Raw genomic sequence first — 17,878 nt, 5'->3', positions numbered from 1 at the left:
GAAAGACTAGAGAAATAAAGGTTTAACCTCATGATATTGGACGCGTCCTCAGCATCAGGGTCAGCGCAGTATTTATTGGCTAAAATCAGACAGGCATCAGCCGACTCAATCTAGAAAACCAGACAGAAGAGAAACTAAAGCATGAACCATAAAGCATAAAAAACTGTTCATTAATAAATGATTCAGAGAAAGTGAAAGTTGTTTCGGCTGATAAAACAATTTAAGCTTCATACCTTCACCCGAGCGAGATCATGAGGATTAAGCACAGATCCCTGGTAAAACTCCACTTGTGTGAAGTGTCTCTTAAACAAGGCTTCCAATTCAAGATTAGGTGAGATACTGAAACACAAAACAAGACAGAGAGAATGAACACAATGATGAATGTTACATCCCCACCTTAATCATTAAATATAATAATAGTTTATTAAAAAAGAAAACTGTCACATCCTCAAGTTGTTTCAAAGCTGTATAACATTCTTTCATCAAGATGTATTATAATGCATTACGGTCTGTGCAATCGAAAAAACTATGGAAAATAGCTGGTTTGGAGTGACATGAGGTTAATTCAATCACAGAAGAAGAACAACATACACTTACTTATGAAGAAAAACTATTTCTACACTAACATCATCCCTGTCCTTGTGTAAGAAGTCTTTAAGGAAGTTAGAGACGCTCTCCAGTGTAATGTGACCACACACCACTATATGCCTGTGAAATAAATATACAAATATCATCAGATAAAACATACAGGACAGCAGACCATCAGAGTTTATCCTGTAAAACAACATCTCAGATATAATCAAAATGAAAAGATAAATAATGAGCAACTAATGAGCCTTTATATGGCAGATAAGAACTAAACACTGATCAGATCATCTTTACCAAGATATTGAGTTGTTTTTCTCTGAAAATATTTGGGTATATTACACTACTGCACTATAACAACAATTAACCTGCTTTAAATCTTCTTTCCCACTTAAATATTTTTGCTAAAACTTCTGCTTCAGCTTCAGCTATTTATCAAGCAATAACACAATACTTTCTTTCTGGTCTAAAAAAAACAATAAACCATTGTAAATATACACTGCAAATAATATACATATATAAATATACACTGGATAAAAGCATCTGCCAAATGTGATGCCTTATACACTGTAAAAATTGTGTGTTGCACTTTAATTTTTAAGTTTAATCAACTTTAAATGACAATTAATTTAGTTCAAATTAATTGTAATTTTTTAGCTTATAAATTTAATTTATTTTACTAGCCCTGTGACATAAATAAACTATGCGATATGTCTATTATAAATTAGCATGTAATACTGTGCAATATGAATATATATATTTATTTTACATTTATTTCTATAGCATTTTTCACAATGCATATTGTTTCAAAGCTACTTCACAGAAAATGCATGTTAATATTGGGAAATAAAAGATAATATATTAGATAGTATAAATTATAATGTTTAAAATTTGAAAATGTATTGTGTTTATTATAGCAAGATGATCATAAAGGGTATTATATATGTAATAAATGTAAATCTAAACAAATTCAGTATGTAATTCAGAAGTATTTCATTATTAAAATATAAAGTAAAAAAAAACAATAAATCAACATACAACACTTAAAACCACTGATACACACAGAAGCTTAAATGTCACAAATTAGCAAGCGATGAGCAACTGACAGAACACAAGCAATGAGCAACGAGAAGATTATGTGCCATCTGATCCCAAACCCTTTACTGTCGTATATGTCATAATTCTACTTCCTGTAGAGCATCATCACCTCTGACGTCACTGAAAGAATGTGCACAACATCATTTTTCTCTGAGGTAAGAGTTTGACCTTCTCAACCTGCAGAATAAGACCCTTTTCGTTAGAGGTTCGTTTGGTTCGACTTACTTTCGTCCTCGGGTCGAGTTATAGCTCCCTCCGTATTTCTTCCGATTAAGGATGAGAGCAGCGATTTCAGGCACGTAGCGAGCAAACATTGCCTACATGCATGAAACAGAGAGAGAAACGAGCATGCAGACGGGCCGGCTGCGCAGAGCTGCGCAGTCGAACCCGCGGTACTTACTTTCTGCCATTTACCGCACTATAGGAACCACCATATTTCTTGCGGTTTCCTATTAACTCTATGATTTCAGGAACGTAGCTGGCAAACATGGCCTGGAGGAGGAGAGATAGGAGACAAACCACAACAGAGGTCTGCTGATGCAGAAAGAGATTTAACTCGTACATAACATTAAAGGGCCCATATCATAGCCTACATTTGATGACTAAGATTCGCTTCTTTAGCTCATCATTTCTTTTTTATAGCTCTCTCTCAGACTCTAATGGGGCGTACACACCAAACATGAATACAATGATTTGTGCGAGTAGACTACATACAAGGTCAATGCAAAGATGCGAATAGACGCGTACCTGCGCAGGGCCGTGTGAATGATGCAAATTGAGTGGTGAGATTGCCGCAAAAATGTGCTATTCGCCTCAAACGCGTCTTCACGCACGTTGAAAATATTCAACTCAAGCAAAAAATTGGCATGGCGCGAATTGGATGACCCGATTGCTGAAAACCTGCTAATTGCCTAAAAAATATTCAACTCATGCGAAAGTTAACACATGACGAAGTTAAATCCCGTGAGTAATCTAGGGCGAAGAATGCCATGCTTCATGTTTGGTGTCTATGCAGCATTAGGGAGCGTACAAACCAAACATGAATTCAACTACTTTTTCGAGTAGATTACATACAAAGTCAATGCAAAGACACAAATAGAAGCAAACTAGCTCAGGGGCGATGCAAATCACGCAAATTGGGGGCCAAGATTGTCACTAAAACACGCTTATCACCTCAAACCCATCTTCGCACAAGTAAAAAATATTCAACTCAAGCGAAAAATTTGCATGCACGAATTGGGTGACCAAATTGCCCCAAAAACACGCTAATGACCTTAAACTCGTCTTTGTGCAAGTTAAAAATATTCAACTCAAGCGAAAAATTCACATGACACAAAATCCCGTGAGTAATCTAGAGGGAAGAATGCGATGCTTCACGTTTGGTGTGTATGTGGCATTATGGGGCATTCAGACCAAATTTTGCGCGAGTAGATTACATACAAAGTCAATGCAATGATGGCAAATAGATGCAAACTCGCGCAGGATCGATGCAAATGACGCAAAAAACACGCTAATCACCTCAAACGCATCTTTGCGCAAGTTAAAAATATTCAACTCAAGGTTAAAATTTGCATGCACGAATTGGGCGACCCGTTTCCTTCAAAAACACACTTACCACCTCAAACGCGTCTTCGTGCAAGTTTAAAATATTCAGCAAAAAATTCACATGCCACATAGTTAAATCACACAAGTAATTGAGAGCGAGGAACACGATGCTTCACGTTTGGTGTGTACGCAGCATTAGATTTACACATTTAATGTGTAAACATATGTGCTGATGCATCTCTCATTGTGACGTTGAAGAGACGCAGAGGTTTAAAACAAGTAAAAAAAATGTTGACAGTTAAATAAACCCCTGATTTAAATGAGATAATATGAGCCCTTTAAGTGTTAAAGTCTGGACTTCAGAAAGTTTGAATAACAATAGGAGAAGTAGTCTGGTTGTACACATGCAATGTTGAGATTTAAAAGGGTTTAAAGTTAAAAGTCAAAGCATTCTGTTTGACACATATCTCTGCTTTAAGAGATATAGATGTTGAGAAGACTAAAAAGCCACAGATGAGCTTCATTCTCCATTAAGAGGAAAAACAGGGATGCAAAGAGGAAATCTTATGAGCCATGTTTAGACCAAACAAACTCTCATGATGGGTTGACAATATGAACACAATTTTCACATGTAACATAACATGTAAAAAAATGCTTTTAGAAAAAAAAATGTGTTTGTTTAATAATGCATTCTTTTTTTAAATAAATCAATAAAATCATCATAATAAAGTTAAGGCATTTTAAATGATCTATGCTAAATATAATTACACTTAAGCCAAACATTGTTTATAACAAATTTCTTCTGTAATAATATTGTGTTATAAATCTGGTCAGTCGACATCGACTTTTCTTAAGCTTAATGAAGTGTCTTCTGTCCATTTGTACATACATGTATGTTGACATGATAACTTTGTGTCATATCTCCACCCGTCATGAAGTTTATTGGACACTGGATGGGGGAATATTGGGTCAGGTCTCCTAAAACCGCATTTCAACTCATACAAACAGAATTACTTTGTACTCCCTAATGATGGTTCCACTCATAAATCCAACAAAATTTATTAAAACATTTCAAACATGTCAAGAAGATAAACAAATTTGGATAAACTATTATTTTACACCTCTGTTTGTCAATAAATGCAGGCTGCAAATGAATTATGATGGGATTTCATCTATTATTCATTTTTTACCAATCCTCCAAGAATGAAGAAGACCATGAAAAGTCGTCCGAGTGTCGTTTTAGCACAGACATCGCCGTAACCCACTGTTGACATGGTTACCATGAGTAAGTACACACACTCCCAGTAAGAAAGTGCCTGGGAATTCTTGAAGTTTTCCCAAGGATCTCCTGAGTTTTCCACCTGAAAACACATCAACATATTCAGTGCTTCTTTTAACATGCAAGTTGACCTAACGTTAATTTGTATTTTTATTTCTCTTTCATGAACTTACCAGATGTATGAATCCTGCTGCAGTTAGCCATGTGCTTATAAAGATCGAGCACAAATTCACCAACTTTATGGAGTTACTATGAAAAGACATTCCAGAAACAATTTTAAATAATGTCACAGCAATAATTTTCCTAAGACTTAACAGAGTATTATGTGAGTAAAACTTTTAAGTAAGTTTCACTATTCCTTTGTTAGAGATCGTGTTTTGTTGCTACTTCATTATACATATTGTCATGTATGTGTATCATCTCTAGCAACCAGAATCTTTTGTGGCTCAAACATATTTGTGTTCGCTGCTATTTTTGTACACATTCATGTTTTCAAAACAATTCCCCACAGGAAATAAAGCTATCCAATCATAGCAGTGGGTGTTTACGTCCAGGTCTTCAATGCCCATCAAACGGAGCATTTCTCAAACAAGACTTAAAACCAGGTTAAAAAATAACCAATGACTTATTGCTTTTAATGTTTTTAAATGTAAAAACTATGTGAACATCATAACTAGACCTCAGAAAACAGTATAAAACAATAAAAACAAGCTGATTCTTAAAACATTTTAAAAGGGGAAATCATACGAGTTACAAAATCAAGTAATATCCATAAGCAAATATTTTAGCTTAATTGTTTATGGACTTATTTATAATTTTTAAACACTAAATCAATTCAGTAAATGTTGTTTTGTCACATCAGGCAATAGATGTCACCTTCATCTGAATGAACTGAAGGGATTATTACAAATCTTTCTGCCGCACATCTGTGCTAAAGCTTTAGATCTCATCACAGCAAACTGAGGTCATATTAACTTTCAACTAACTAATTTATTTAATTTAATTTAATACCATGCTTGATCAAGGCTGATGCTTCAGAAAATCAATCATGTATTTTTTATGGTAAAAGTGTAGTAACCATAGATTTTGGTGTATTGATTACTAATAGCAAAACTATGGTTTTACTACAGTAACCATGGTTTTTTGCTTTTAACTGTAGTAAAAACCATTTGACATAAAGTTTTCAAAACCATGGTTATTTTGTGGTAACCAGGGTTTCACTACAGTAACATGTTTTTTTTTTTGCTTTTAGCTGTAGTAAAACCATGGTTAATTTACTGTGTGGGAAAATTAGAAACAAAAAAAATTAACATGTGTCAGGCGGTAAAGACTTCTTACCTTGTTTTTAATATATTTAAAAACTGTAATATTTCTGAGAACTGGATCAGCCTCAGGGCTCGTAAAAACCTCAATCCTGTATGAAAGACAAAAGCGATTAAAAGCGGTTTTATCATCACGGCACATTTACAAATGACAACACTCAACATTATAATTCATACCTTTAAAGTGTTTATCCATCTTTACAAATGACATTCATTTCATCAAATGTTAGGAATAAAAAAAACTCACAGACCAGTACACAAACATTAAACTTATCTATGCAACTATATTGTGTGTATTTCTCTCTCGCCTGACAGAAATACAGACAGAGAGCTCAACATCTGCTCTTAACATCTGTGACGTAAACAATCAATCTGAGTCCAGGTTTCAAAAGCATTACACACACAAAAAACACATGATATTTCCTCCAAGAACATCATGTGACTGCCGATGAACCTCCATAAACACAAATCATCATCATCATCACACTGCACAGCTGTCCATTCACAAAACATTTTATAATGCAATACAATCCCACTTCATGAATAAATACGTTATGTCAACCATGCTTTTTTTTAGAAAAAGTATTTAGAAAACAGATTCAGGATGGTGTTGATCATTCAAGCATTTCTTTTGATTTTGAATGATCTAAAAAGATGATTATTTGTAGAGTCGGTCAAATTTGGCAGGTCTACCAGAAGTTAAGCTCATAAGCTATGGTTAAGCACACATGACCCGTATCTAAAATAAAAGCCAAATGAAATAAAACAAAAACCAAATCCTAAAGGAAACATCTGTAAAGCAGATTATTTTCACCTCTGTGTCCCTGCACAGCTGCCGGGTGAACAAACAGAAGATTCGGCATTCAGCTCTTTTCTTACCCCAGTATGAGACTTGATGAAAACAGGAGGAGATTGTGTTGAGAAAACTATCACGTTCATCTTTCTCACACACCGGCGCATGAATCATCTTAACACGATAGCCGTTATGAAAGAGCTCGCCGCCGGATTTCTTGCGTCTGCGGGTGCACGGCAGGGTTTCTGTGTGTGTCGCCCCGTCGGGGCTCCGATACACCAACAACTTAGTCGGGATCATGTTGAAGACTCTGTCCTGGTACCTGATAACCCGATAACTCCGAAACGTCCCAAATCACAAACGCTTGCCTGTCAAACCTGCGGCAGTAACGTAGCAGCACCCTTCAGTCTGTCATTTATCTGCTCTAAGCAAGCAGACAGCGGCTTTAAATACAGCTAAAGCCCACCAGGACCGACAATCATGATGGTCTGGAAAAGCATTCCAGTTCAGATCATGTAGAGAGAGCTTAGAACAAACCTCTTTTCATCAGGATATTACAGTATAAGCTCCTTTAGGAATTGCCCTGGGATGTGCAGGCCGCACAGAAAGCCTGATGAACAGCACTGAAAATCTCCAATCTCTCTGAATGGTCCTGATGAAACACCCATATCTCAAAAACTACATCATCTCAACATCTGCATGAGAATAAAACTCAAGTGCAAAGCCACTGATCACTTGCTTTTAGATTTTAAAAAAATCCTTATTGACATAAATAATGTTTTACGTGTGAAGGAAAATGTTGAAGTAGATTTGTACATCCTCTAAAGAAAATGTGAGCGCTGCAAGCAAAAACTCCATGTTAGAGTAATCTAGGGGGTTGCTATGGCATTGCTGTGCAGTTGCTAAGGTGTTGCTATGAGTCTAGGAGGTTGCTATGGCATTGCTGTGCAGTTGCTAAGGTGTTGCTATGACTCTAGGAGGTTGCTATGGCATTGCTGTGCTCTTGCTAAAGTGTTGCTATGAGTCCAGGGGGTTGGTACGGCATTGCTGTGCAGTTGCTAAGGTGTTGCAATGGGTCTAGGAGGTTGCTATGGCATTGCTGTGCAGTTGCTAAGGTGTTGCTATGAGTCTAGGAGGTTGCTATGGCATTGCTGTGCAGTTGCTAAGGTGTTGCTATGAGTCTAGGAGGTTGCTATGGCATTGCTGTGCAGTTCCTAAAGTGTTGCTATGAGTCTAGGAGGTTGCTATGGCATTGCTGTGCAGTTGCTAAGGTGTTGCTATGACTCTAGGAGGTTGCTATGGCATTGCTGTGCTCTTGCTAAAGTGTTGCTATGAGTCCAGGGGGTTGGTACGGCATTGCTGTGCAGTTGCTAAGGTGTTGCAATGGGTCTAGGAGGTTGCTATGGCATTGCTGTGCAGTTGCTAAGGTGTTGCTAGGAGTCTAGGAGGTTGCTATGCAGTTGGTAAGATGTTGCTATGAGTCCAGGGGGTTGGTACGGCATTGCTCTGCAGTTGCTAAGGTGTTGCCATGAGTCTAGGAGGTTTCTATGGCATTGCTGTGCAGTTGCTAAGGTGTTGCTATGAGTCTAGGAGGTTGCTATGGCATTGCTGTGCAGTTGCTAAGGTGTTGCTATGGGTCTAGGACAGTGTTTCTCAACCCTGGTCCTCAAGGACCCCCTTTCAGAATGTTTTAGATGTCTCCTTAATTAACACACCTGATTTAAATGATTAGCTTGATAGGGAGACATTCTGGAAGGAGGCTGATGAGTTGGTTCAGGTGTTTTAACTAAGGAGACATCTAAAACTTTCTGGAAGGGGGTCCTTGAGGACCAGGGTTGAGAAACACTGGTCTAGGAGGTTGCTATGGCATTGCTGTGTAGCTGCTAAGATGTTGCTATGAGTTTACGGGGGTTGCTATGGCATCGCTGTGCTCTTGCTAAAGTGTTGCTTTGAGTCCATGGGGCTGCTATGTCAGTGCTGTGAAGTTGCTAAAGTGTTGCTATGAGTCTAGGGGGTTGCTGTGGCATTGCTGTGCACTTGCTAAGGTGTTGCTAAAAGCCTGGGGGTTGCTAGGTTGTTCTAAGTGGTTGTTAGTTATGTGCATGCTAGGGTCCGAGTTAAAACCCAGCAAGTTAAAGAGAAAAGGAGAGATAGTAGAGCTCATTAAAGCTCTTCTTGTAGTTTGTAGATCTCTTCTTAGTCACATTACTGTCTGTTTGCTTTAGTCTGGACATTAGACAGATGGTGACCTCATTCAGGGCTCAACAAAAAACACCATCAACTCTATAACAATGTCAGTTCTTTATCATGAGCTATAAGACAAAGAAAATCACCAATGAGATCGCTTTTATTTCTCAGTTTGGCACACACAGCAATGAAGAGTTTATGGAAACTTGGTACACTAATGTACCAAAAACAGCCACATACTCAGTGAATCACATGACATTCTGTTCTCTGCGTACGGATTATATTGTCCATAAAATCAGTCCTAAGATGATGCTCATAATCTGTGTGACTCGATTCCTAATGGATCAACATTAAAGCAGCAAATCTGTCCACATAAAAACATTTGACAATTTTCTGCTTTGCGCACATAACACCAGCAAAGGGCAGCACTTATAATAGCACATACTGAATAATACATATTACTAAGGTCTTGTTTTAAAGGATGCACCTTATACAGACTTGTGTTCTTGTAGCATTTATTTTCCCATTTGTTTTATGGGTGTTTAGTGTAGCTGACATAATAGTAAAAGCTCATTTAAAGGCTAAAATTATAACCCCCACACTGTGCACACTTCTAAAGTCACTAACAAATAAACTCAAGTGTAAACTCATTGGAGGACTATAAGATGTAATGATTTCTCTATAAGATCTGATTTTATAAAGGAGGTATAATTCATCAGAAAAGATGAGAGAGAAAGCATTGCGTATCTCTTTGCAAGTCTATTTTCCACCGCAGCAAAAAACACAAGTTTATTAACAAAACGAGTTTCTACTTCATCCATCCTGGAATCAACAAAATCCATTTACTCCAAACAATTAAACAATCCAATTTACTCCGAATAGCTTCCAGTCATTAATCTAAACCTCTCCAGACCGTAAATCCAGTATAATACCATCTTCATCTCTGGGATTCATTCAAATACGCTTCATCTAATAAACGCTTAGGTTACTCACGTAACCCCGGTTCCCTGAAATAACGGGAACGAAGCATTGCGTCAGTTAGCTGACGCTATGGGGGAAACTCCTGTTTACTCCGTGACTGAAGCCTATTGGTTAACGTCTGTACAAAGTACAGACCAATGACGTTTGAACCCGCGCGCGGGAGGAACGCGTCCCTATATAAGCGCGGTTCAATCGTCAGGAGCTCATTATATTCGACTGAAGCGCGCAGCCGAATAACACTCGCTGCGTAGACGTTTGTAGCACGGCAAGAGACGCAATGCTTCGTTCCCGTTATTTCAGGGAACCGGGGTTACGTGAGTAACCTAAGCGTTCCCTTTCAATACGGTTCACTTCGCATTGCGTCAGTTAGCTGACGCTATGGGGGAACGTAATCCCATCACGCCGTGCATACACAACGTACTGAAGTGCCTTACCGGAGAGACACTGCGTGTGGCCCTATACCCGGCATATTCACAGCTTTAAAAGCAAATGTGTAAGCACCATATAAATTGTTGACGCGCACACGGTGGGGTTTTAAACGCACCGGGGGCACATAACATAGCACAAGACGGCGAGGTACCGAGCGCGCCGCGGCTGTGCGAGATAAGTAAATTCAGAGTCACGTTGGTGAGCTCGCTGAGCGCACCGTGGTGTACACATAAAACGCATGAGCGTGCATGATTGAGCCGAGAGAACCTGCGCTCGTAGGGCAGGGACGTCTAAGCTGTACAATCTGACAACGTAGACGGCGAAGACCAGCCGGCCGCGTAGCAGATATCAAATATAGATATAGATACCCCTGTAGACCAAGTTCATGAAGAAGCCAAACTCGCACAGAGTGGGCTCTATATAGGACATAGCTCATAGAGGGGCGTGAGCCAGTGCGATGGTTTCAACGATCCATCTAAATAACCACTGTTAGCAACAGACATACGTACAGTAGTGAGTGATCTGCGCAGCTCACGAACGGCCGATCTGACTATAATATGCGGCAGAACGGTTCGTAGCGTGGGATTATACAGATACCACAATAGTGTGAACCCAGGTGCACCCTCGAGCGCATCGGGATGCATATAGGTAGTATTATAGTGCACAGATCGGTGAGCTTTCCAAGCGCGCCGTAAATGTGTATTGACTATAAATTGCACGGGCACAGGTGAACACTTGAATACATCGTGAATGCATATAGATGAATCAGAGTGTTATAATGCACAGGCCGGCAAGATTCTCGAGCGCGCCGTCATGTGTTCTGATAATAAATTGTGCGCACACGGGTGAACTCTTCAGTGCACCGTGAATGCGTATAGATAAATCAGTGCACAGAACGCGCCGTGAATGTGTACAGATATGATTGATGAACGTAACGGTGGGCACCCAACGCACCGTGAACGTACACAGATGAACAACAATGTATGTGTCACAAAGCATAACACAACTGTGTATACAGGTGAGCTTTCCCAAGCGCATCTTATTGTATACCAAAATGTTATAGCGTGTACATGTGAGCTTCTCTAAGCGCACGGTGGACGCATATAATTAAAAACCATATCGTGCATACAGGTGAGCTAATGGGCGCACCTTTAATGCAACAAACCTCAGTAGTGCGCGAAGCAGGGATGTCGAAGCTGTAAACTGACAACGTGGACGGCGGGGACCAGCCGGCCGTGTCACAATTGTCAATGAGAAACCTCTAAGACCATGCCCATGCTCTAAGACAAGTGAGCATAATTGTCACGGGAGGTGATAACGTCAACGATCCATAAATAGCCTGTATTGACAGGTGCTCTAGTGAGTGATCTGTGACGCAGATGAACAGCTGATCGTCTGATGTACGTCAGACGTATGTGTCATACAGGACCTTGGACAGTTCCAGAGCGCTGTGCCTCGGGCACCGTCCGCATCTGAGAAATGACAGGCTTATGAATAAAGTGAATGGCCAGCCGTAAAAGCATGGTTCGCTGTTACCGCCGCCGTCCGCATCTGAGAGATGACAGGCTTGTGAATTAAATGAATGGTCGGTCGTAAAAGCGTGGTTCGCTGTTATCACGGCCACATAGATATAGGTAGGGGAGAGAGCCGCCGTGCCTCTGTAGTGAGGAGAAAAGTGTTCCACCGGCGATTCGCGGGGGGTTTTGACTTTCAAATGTCACTAGACAGAATGGATCAGACTTTGCATAAGGACGCCTCGTGAAAGGCGTCCTAGCAGCTTGTGTCAATGTGTCATAAGGCACGTAATGTAGGTCGTGTCCCACGGATGCCATCTCCGCACGCCCATCGTAATGGGTTAATATTGGTAGTTAAGCATGAGATGCGTATCACTCTGATTGAACATAGCTTATAAAGCGATGCAATGAGTTTATAAAGGAGATGACTCGTCAGCTTGTTCAGGGGGCGAGATCTCAGTCTGGTTCGGTAAATAATGAAACCACCGTAGATTGCCCGACCGCATTATCACAATAACACGGTCGAGAGTGCTGCAGTGCTAAATCATCCTCTTAATGTACCGTATTCACAGTACAAGGTGATTTATATGAGACAAACGGCGTTCCACGCGCCGAAGGCTGATTGCCGTCGTAAAGCGTGTTCAACCCACAGCAAATGCTGGGCTAGCTCGTAATGACAGCACTTCATGCAGCCGTGTGTAACTTAAGCAAGCTTCCCGGCCGTCAGCTCGGGGCGGGACCTTTGCTTAGTCAAACTGAAGTGGACTTATGAACAGAATGCCACGATATTCAGCTTTCTGAGGCTCGTTAGAGGGGTACGTGTGCCCGTCTTAAACGAGATGCCGCGCGCGTCTGACTGTGCGCGCGCTTTAAGCTTTGAAACTTATTGTGGCGGGTAGCAAGCTCACTTGAGGTTGATATTACCCTTAATATCTCCGAGTATTGGAGCGGAGGTGTGAGCGTCTTCGGATCCGCTAATATAAATCAGCTATATGGCCGAAAAACGTCATAAACCGCTTGGCTGTAAGCCTTTGAGTGGCCGTCCGGAGAGGGCGCGATTCAAACGCTTGGAGCCATGCAAAAGTCTGAGGCTGTCCTTCCTCTAGGAAGAGAGAATAACAGCCGTAAGACCGTGCTCGTTTGCGCCATCAGCATCGTAGCGGAGAAACTGAGGTGGGCTGCGAGCGAATTTGGCAGAAAGGTGTTAGAGACACCGTACAGTCGTGGGGTGTCAATACACAGTATATGGCCAAACCGGGGTTTTTTCGGCTAGCGTCGATAGAATTATGGACAGCGGGCCGTGTGTGCGTATTACTGATTGCTTGTCAGTAAGGCGATAAAGTGTTTAGAGACACCGTACAACCGTGGGTGTCAAAACACAGTATAGTAAGCACGGAAATTACTCTTTTTAGAGGAATTAAATACCGTTCGCCACTATAGTGAGGTCGCATAGCCGACAGTATTACACAGTATGTTTGGATAAACAGCACACAGAAAACATTTCAGGGCAGTCCAGCCGAGGCGCGACATAACCCCTTTTCTCCCAGACAGTTTCGTTCTCTGTTGATGCAGCTATGCTGCGGAGACCAGAGCTCAGCCGTTCAGGTGCACAAGCCTCAGTAGTGACGGTGACCGAACGGCTCACGGAGCAGGGTAGTATGTCTAGGTGGTTTAATGTCAGACTGAACCCATCGCAGAGAGGAAGTCTGCCGTGAGGCCCGCGGTTTTGCCGTTTATTAAAAGGGCAGAAAAACCGGGTATATATATATATAAGAATGTACCAATATTCAGCGCACTGATATAGGACGGGACTGAATAAAGGGAGGTATTCGGGCCTCAGTATATTATAAACAAATTCGTTCTGCCTCTGATTCCGTCTAAACCAGAGAGAAATTACCAGGCAGACAAAGAATGAGCTATCTGAAGTGAGATCGGCTCAGGCCAGTAAAGCTCTATAATAAGTGTTTTAGCGCTCCAATAGACGCGTGTCCGCCTTATCGAGCAGACGAATGAGATCGTGCCGCTCCAGGAGGGGAGGGGCATGAAGCTCTCTTATAATGAGTGTTCTTGGTGCTCCAATAGCGGCGAATCGGCCCTATCGAGCAGACGAATGAGATCGCGCCGCTCCAGAGGGGAGGGGCATGAAGCTCTGTAATCGTTGAACACTGGACAGCTGCATTTAGAGGCAGCGAGCCGTAATACCGCGTGCTAGCTAAGCCGTTAAGAGACCTCACCACTGTGGGGAAAGGAGCGAAGGACTCCGCGAGCGTGGAGCACGAGTGGCTGTGCTATGACAGGGGCAGACCGCCCGTGTTTGCTTGTCGTATGCATCTATCCAGGTCTACGGTTCCCCGCTTGTTCATCTCAACAAGAGAGGAACGGCAGAGGGGAGCAGCAACACAGACAGAACAGCCATGCGTCGTGACGGTATCACCCGATGTACTCGGGGGATTAATATATGTGCCAGAGATCTCGCCACTGAATGTAAGAGGAGCGAAGGGACTCTGTAAGCATGAACGGTTGCGGTGTGACAGAACACAGGGGGGGTTAGTCCGTGTGTGCTTGTCTATGCATCCATCTAGTCTCATGGCTCGCCGTGTGTTCATCCCGGCGAGAGAGGAACAGCAGGGGGAGCACGAAACATGGATAAGACAACCAAAGCATAAGCGCGGTCCCGGCGTGGGAGGTGCCAGACCGGTAACGCGCTCGGAGGAAATTCATAGCAGAGAGGCTCACCGAGCCGCTGTGCTGGACGCTATTACAACAGCGCCTGCTCTTTTAGCTTATAGCTTTATATTAAAAATATTGATCTTACCGGGCGGCCGCAGGGGAGACCTCGTCAGGCGTGTGTCCGCTGCACAGGGCTCGTACCACGGCAAGCGAAGGCTATCTTCGGTTCTCGGCCGGAAAGCGGCAGGGGAAGACGCTAGACCTGGACTCTGCTATCTTCGGTTCTCAGCCGGAAAACGGCAGGGGAAGACGCTAGGCCTGGACTCCGCTGCAGGGCTTTTGTCAACGGCGAGGTAAGGCTTCTTCTTTTTCTTCGGAGCAGCGAGAGGTTCGCGCTGAAGGAGAAAATAATGAGCTCCTGACGATTGAACCGCGCTTATATAGGGACGCGTTCCTCCCGCGCGCGGGTTCAAACGTCATTGGTCTGTACTTTGTACAGACGTTAACCAATAGGCTTCAGTCACGGAGTAAACAGGAGTTTCCCCCATAGCGTCAGCTAACTGACGCAATGCGAAGTGAACCGTATTGAAAGGGAACCAAGAGTTAATCTATCTATTGTTAATGACTCACCAACCACAAAACCCATGTTCCTATCTTTTAAAAACAAGCCAGCATTTAATTTCATTATTGTAAGTGCATAACAGTCAATATTGTACATTATTGCTGTCAATATTGTCTGTCAGTGATCTTAACTTATATTTCATCCGAGCGGTTGAGTTATTTCTGCTCTTTACTAATGAATGAGATTTACATCTGACATCCACAGCATTTCAAACACACAACAGGAGGATTTCTAGTTAATGTCTTTCTACATCTCAACATCACAGAGATCACAAATCCCACAGAATGAAGCTGAATTTGTGTAACAGATGGCGTGTTACTACCAGATGTGTTTGTGTGTAGATGTAAATATGTTTTTAGTCCACCAGGTGGCGATAGAGACCTTTAAAAAAACAGTGTGAGGTCTGATGTGTGATGTGCAGGTTATTACCCAGCCAACTTCTGTTCAGATACACTGACACAAACACAGGAGGAACGGTGAAGAAATCCACCACTGAATTCACCTCCAACCAAAACCACAGCTTATCATTGGCTGCAATGAACTGTCAAGACAAAGAAGTGAAACAGAACGTGTTAATCAACAGATAATAGAAATAAACTACATAAAAAGACATCATCTGTATTGTAACTGTAAGCCTGTGTGTTAATATTGACCAGCAGTAAATACAATGCATTGTCTACAATGAAAAACAAACTTACACGCAGTCCAAAGTACAACAAGAAAAAGACGTTGAAGGCCATGTCGATCTGTAACGTGATGTTCTTGTCGAACTCATGACAGGATTCAATAGCGCTGTTTAATAACAAAGCACAACAAACTTTAGTTTACATTAACATCAGACTAGAATAAATACAGTGTGTGTGTGTTTGTGTGTTCTTGCAGTCATTATCTTACCAGTTCACTGTAGTTAACAATTAATAAACCACACTAATACATAGAAACCTATACTTTTAAACTTTACTGCTAGTTTAATCAGAGAATTAAAGGTGCCAAAGAATACATGTTAATAATCTGTTAAATTGTTCTTTGATATCTACACAGAATGTTTGTGGCTTTATTAAGTGCAGAAATGATCCAGAGTCAGTTTTTCATGTCCATTTACAACCCTAGGATTTGCCTTTATAATGAAATGGTCTATTATTATCTTATTTGAAAGGGTCATGAATAATAATGTTGAGCTCTGCTCTGATTGGCTGTTTCTCCTTCAGTAGCTCTGTGTGTGTGTAAACAGATCTTATGTTTGAGTCTGTATCAGATTTTGAGGAATAATCAATTGTTTGGAGATTGTTAATGGACGTTTCTGAGTGGTAAGTTTGTGTTTTTATCAGTATGGACCTGCAAAACTTAACTGTAACGTCAATAGTAGAAGGTAAGCCTAAACGCTAGCATATATCATGAACTAGCATATAGCATTAACTAGCAAATAGCATTAACTAGCATATAGCATTAACTAGCATATAGGTCTAACTCAGCAGTCAGAACTTTGTTTTTAGCAGTGTAACAACACTGTACTTAATTATTGGGTGCTTACATCTGGACAGCAACGTCACAGTCGGTGTTATGTTGTGATTGGTTTGTTTCCCAGCGGTCTTTTGCATGCATGAGATTTACTAAGAAGGAGGAAACAATGCTTTTTCTTGATGAGCAAAACGACCCAAGAAAATAAGTCTAGTTTTTAGACCAAAAATATCACATTTAAGTGAATTTGTGCATAAATCAAGCTAAAAATTCTACTAATGGGGTAAGCAATTTTTTCTTGATTTTTTTCTTGAATTTAGTGTAGAAAAATGTTCAAGATTTTTTTTTTGCTTACTTCATTGGCAGATTTTTTTTGCTTGTTTTATGCACAAAAATCACTTAAATTTTATATTTTTGGTCTAAAAACTAGACTTATTTTCTTGGGTCATTTTGCTCATCAAGAAAAAGCATCTTCATTTAAGAATTTGTAGATATTTTTACTGAAAACAAGACAAAAATACTCATTTTTTTGCAGTGAATTTATAATACTTAAAAATATTGCAAAGCATCTTTATCCTGGTTTGGGTGTGAATATAACCAGGAGTTTTGTGTCACTCTCAGGGGTGGATCAGATATAAACAGGTTTGTGAAGATCTCTACAGTTAAAGGACCTGAGAGAGAACAGCTTATGAGCTTCAGAACAGCTGCTGAACTGAGAAACTGGATCCGGGTCTATTGGTCGGTTCTGTTCCAGTGGATCAGAGGAACGCACTCGAATGAACCGAAACTGAAGCGCTGCTGTAATTAAGAGACGTTTACCGTAAGTAATACGTGACAGAAGTGTCGGGTCACAGGCCACACGGCTCTTCACAAGACTTCAACTGTCCTTTAAAAACCTCTTCATCTATCATTAACACTACTCAAGCGTTACTACTGATGAAATGTTATTGGACATAAAACAAACACATTCTGAATATCACACTGATATTAATGCATTTCTTATTGGCCCATCATGGTTTTTAAACTGTGAATCATTATTTAATCAACTTTGTGCTCATTACTTGTGTTTTTCAAATACACAACTTTAGACGCAGTTTATTTGAATCAACTGGTTTAAAGAATTGATTTGATTGTGTCCCATTTTACATGCTTTAAACTGTAAAGTAAAGTGATTAGGTTAAATACATTTGAAATGTAATCTTTTAATACTACTTGCTACAGTAATATAAGCTGTTTATTTGCATGCATACTGTATGAGTTTGCATTTAAGTGAATTGTATCACTTCTGTTGACTACACATACAATTGAGCATCAGATGACACGGAGACAGGCTGATGTTACACTGAATTACCACTACATTAAAACTATCACATCTCGCAGTGTAATTCAGCACAA

General features: G+C 40.7%; 1 protein-coding gene across 9 annotated transcripts in view; it reads right to left on the bottom strand.

The window, feature by feature from the left end:
* LOC135757588 (calcium-activated potassium channel subunit alpha-1a-like) overlaps nt 1–17,878 on the bottom strand; it is a 77,477-nt gene that overhangs the window by 30,961 nt on the left and 28,638 nt on the right. For all 9 annotated transcript variants that reach the window (XM_065272179.2, XM_065272180.2, XM_065272181.2 and 6 more), the window contains exons 4-12: nt 15,724–15,817; nt 15,455–15,566; nt 5,846–5,921; nt 4,681–4,756; nt 4,419–4,589; nt 2,084–2,175; nt 598–708; nt 234–339; nt 28–110 (exon numbers count right to left, since the gene is read on the bottom strand). In XM_065272179.2, the coding sequence (XP_065128251.2) occupies nt 28–110; nt 234–339; nt 598–708; nt 2,084–2,175; nt 4,419–4,589; nt 4,681–4,756; nt 5,846–5,921; nt 15,455–15,566; nt 15,724–15,817 (921 nt within the window). The remainder of the gene's footprint in view (nt 1–27; nt 111–233; nt 340–597; nt 709–2,083; nt 2,176–4,418; nt 4,590–4,680; nt 4,757–5,845; nt 5,922–15,454; nt 15,567–15,723; nt 15,818–17,878) is intronic.

Source organism: Paramisgurnus dabryanus, chromosome 1 (genome assembly GCF_030506205.2).
Source record: "Paramisgurnus dabryanus chromosome 1, PD_genome_1.1, whole genome shotgun sequence".
Taxonomy (NCBI): domain Eukaryota; kingdom Metazoa; phylum Chordata; class Actinopteri; order Cypriniformes; family Cobitidae; genus Paramisgurnus; species Paramisgurnus dabryanus.
This window is presented reverse-complemented; position numbering and strand designations above follow the sequence as displayed.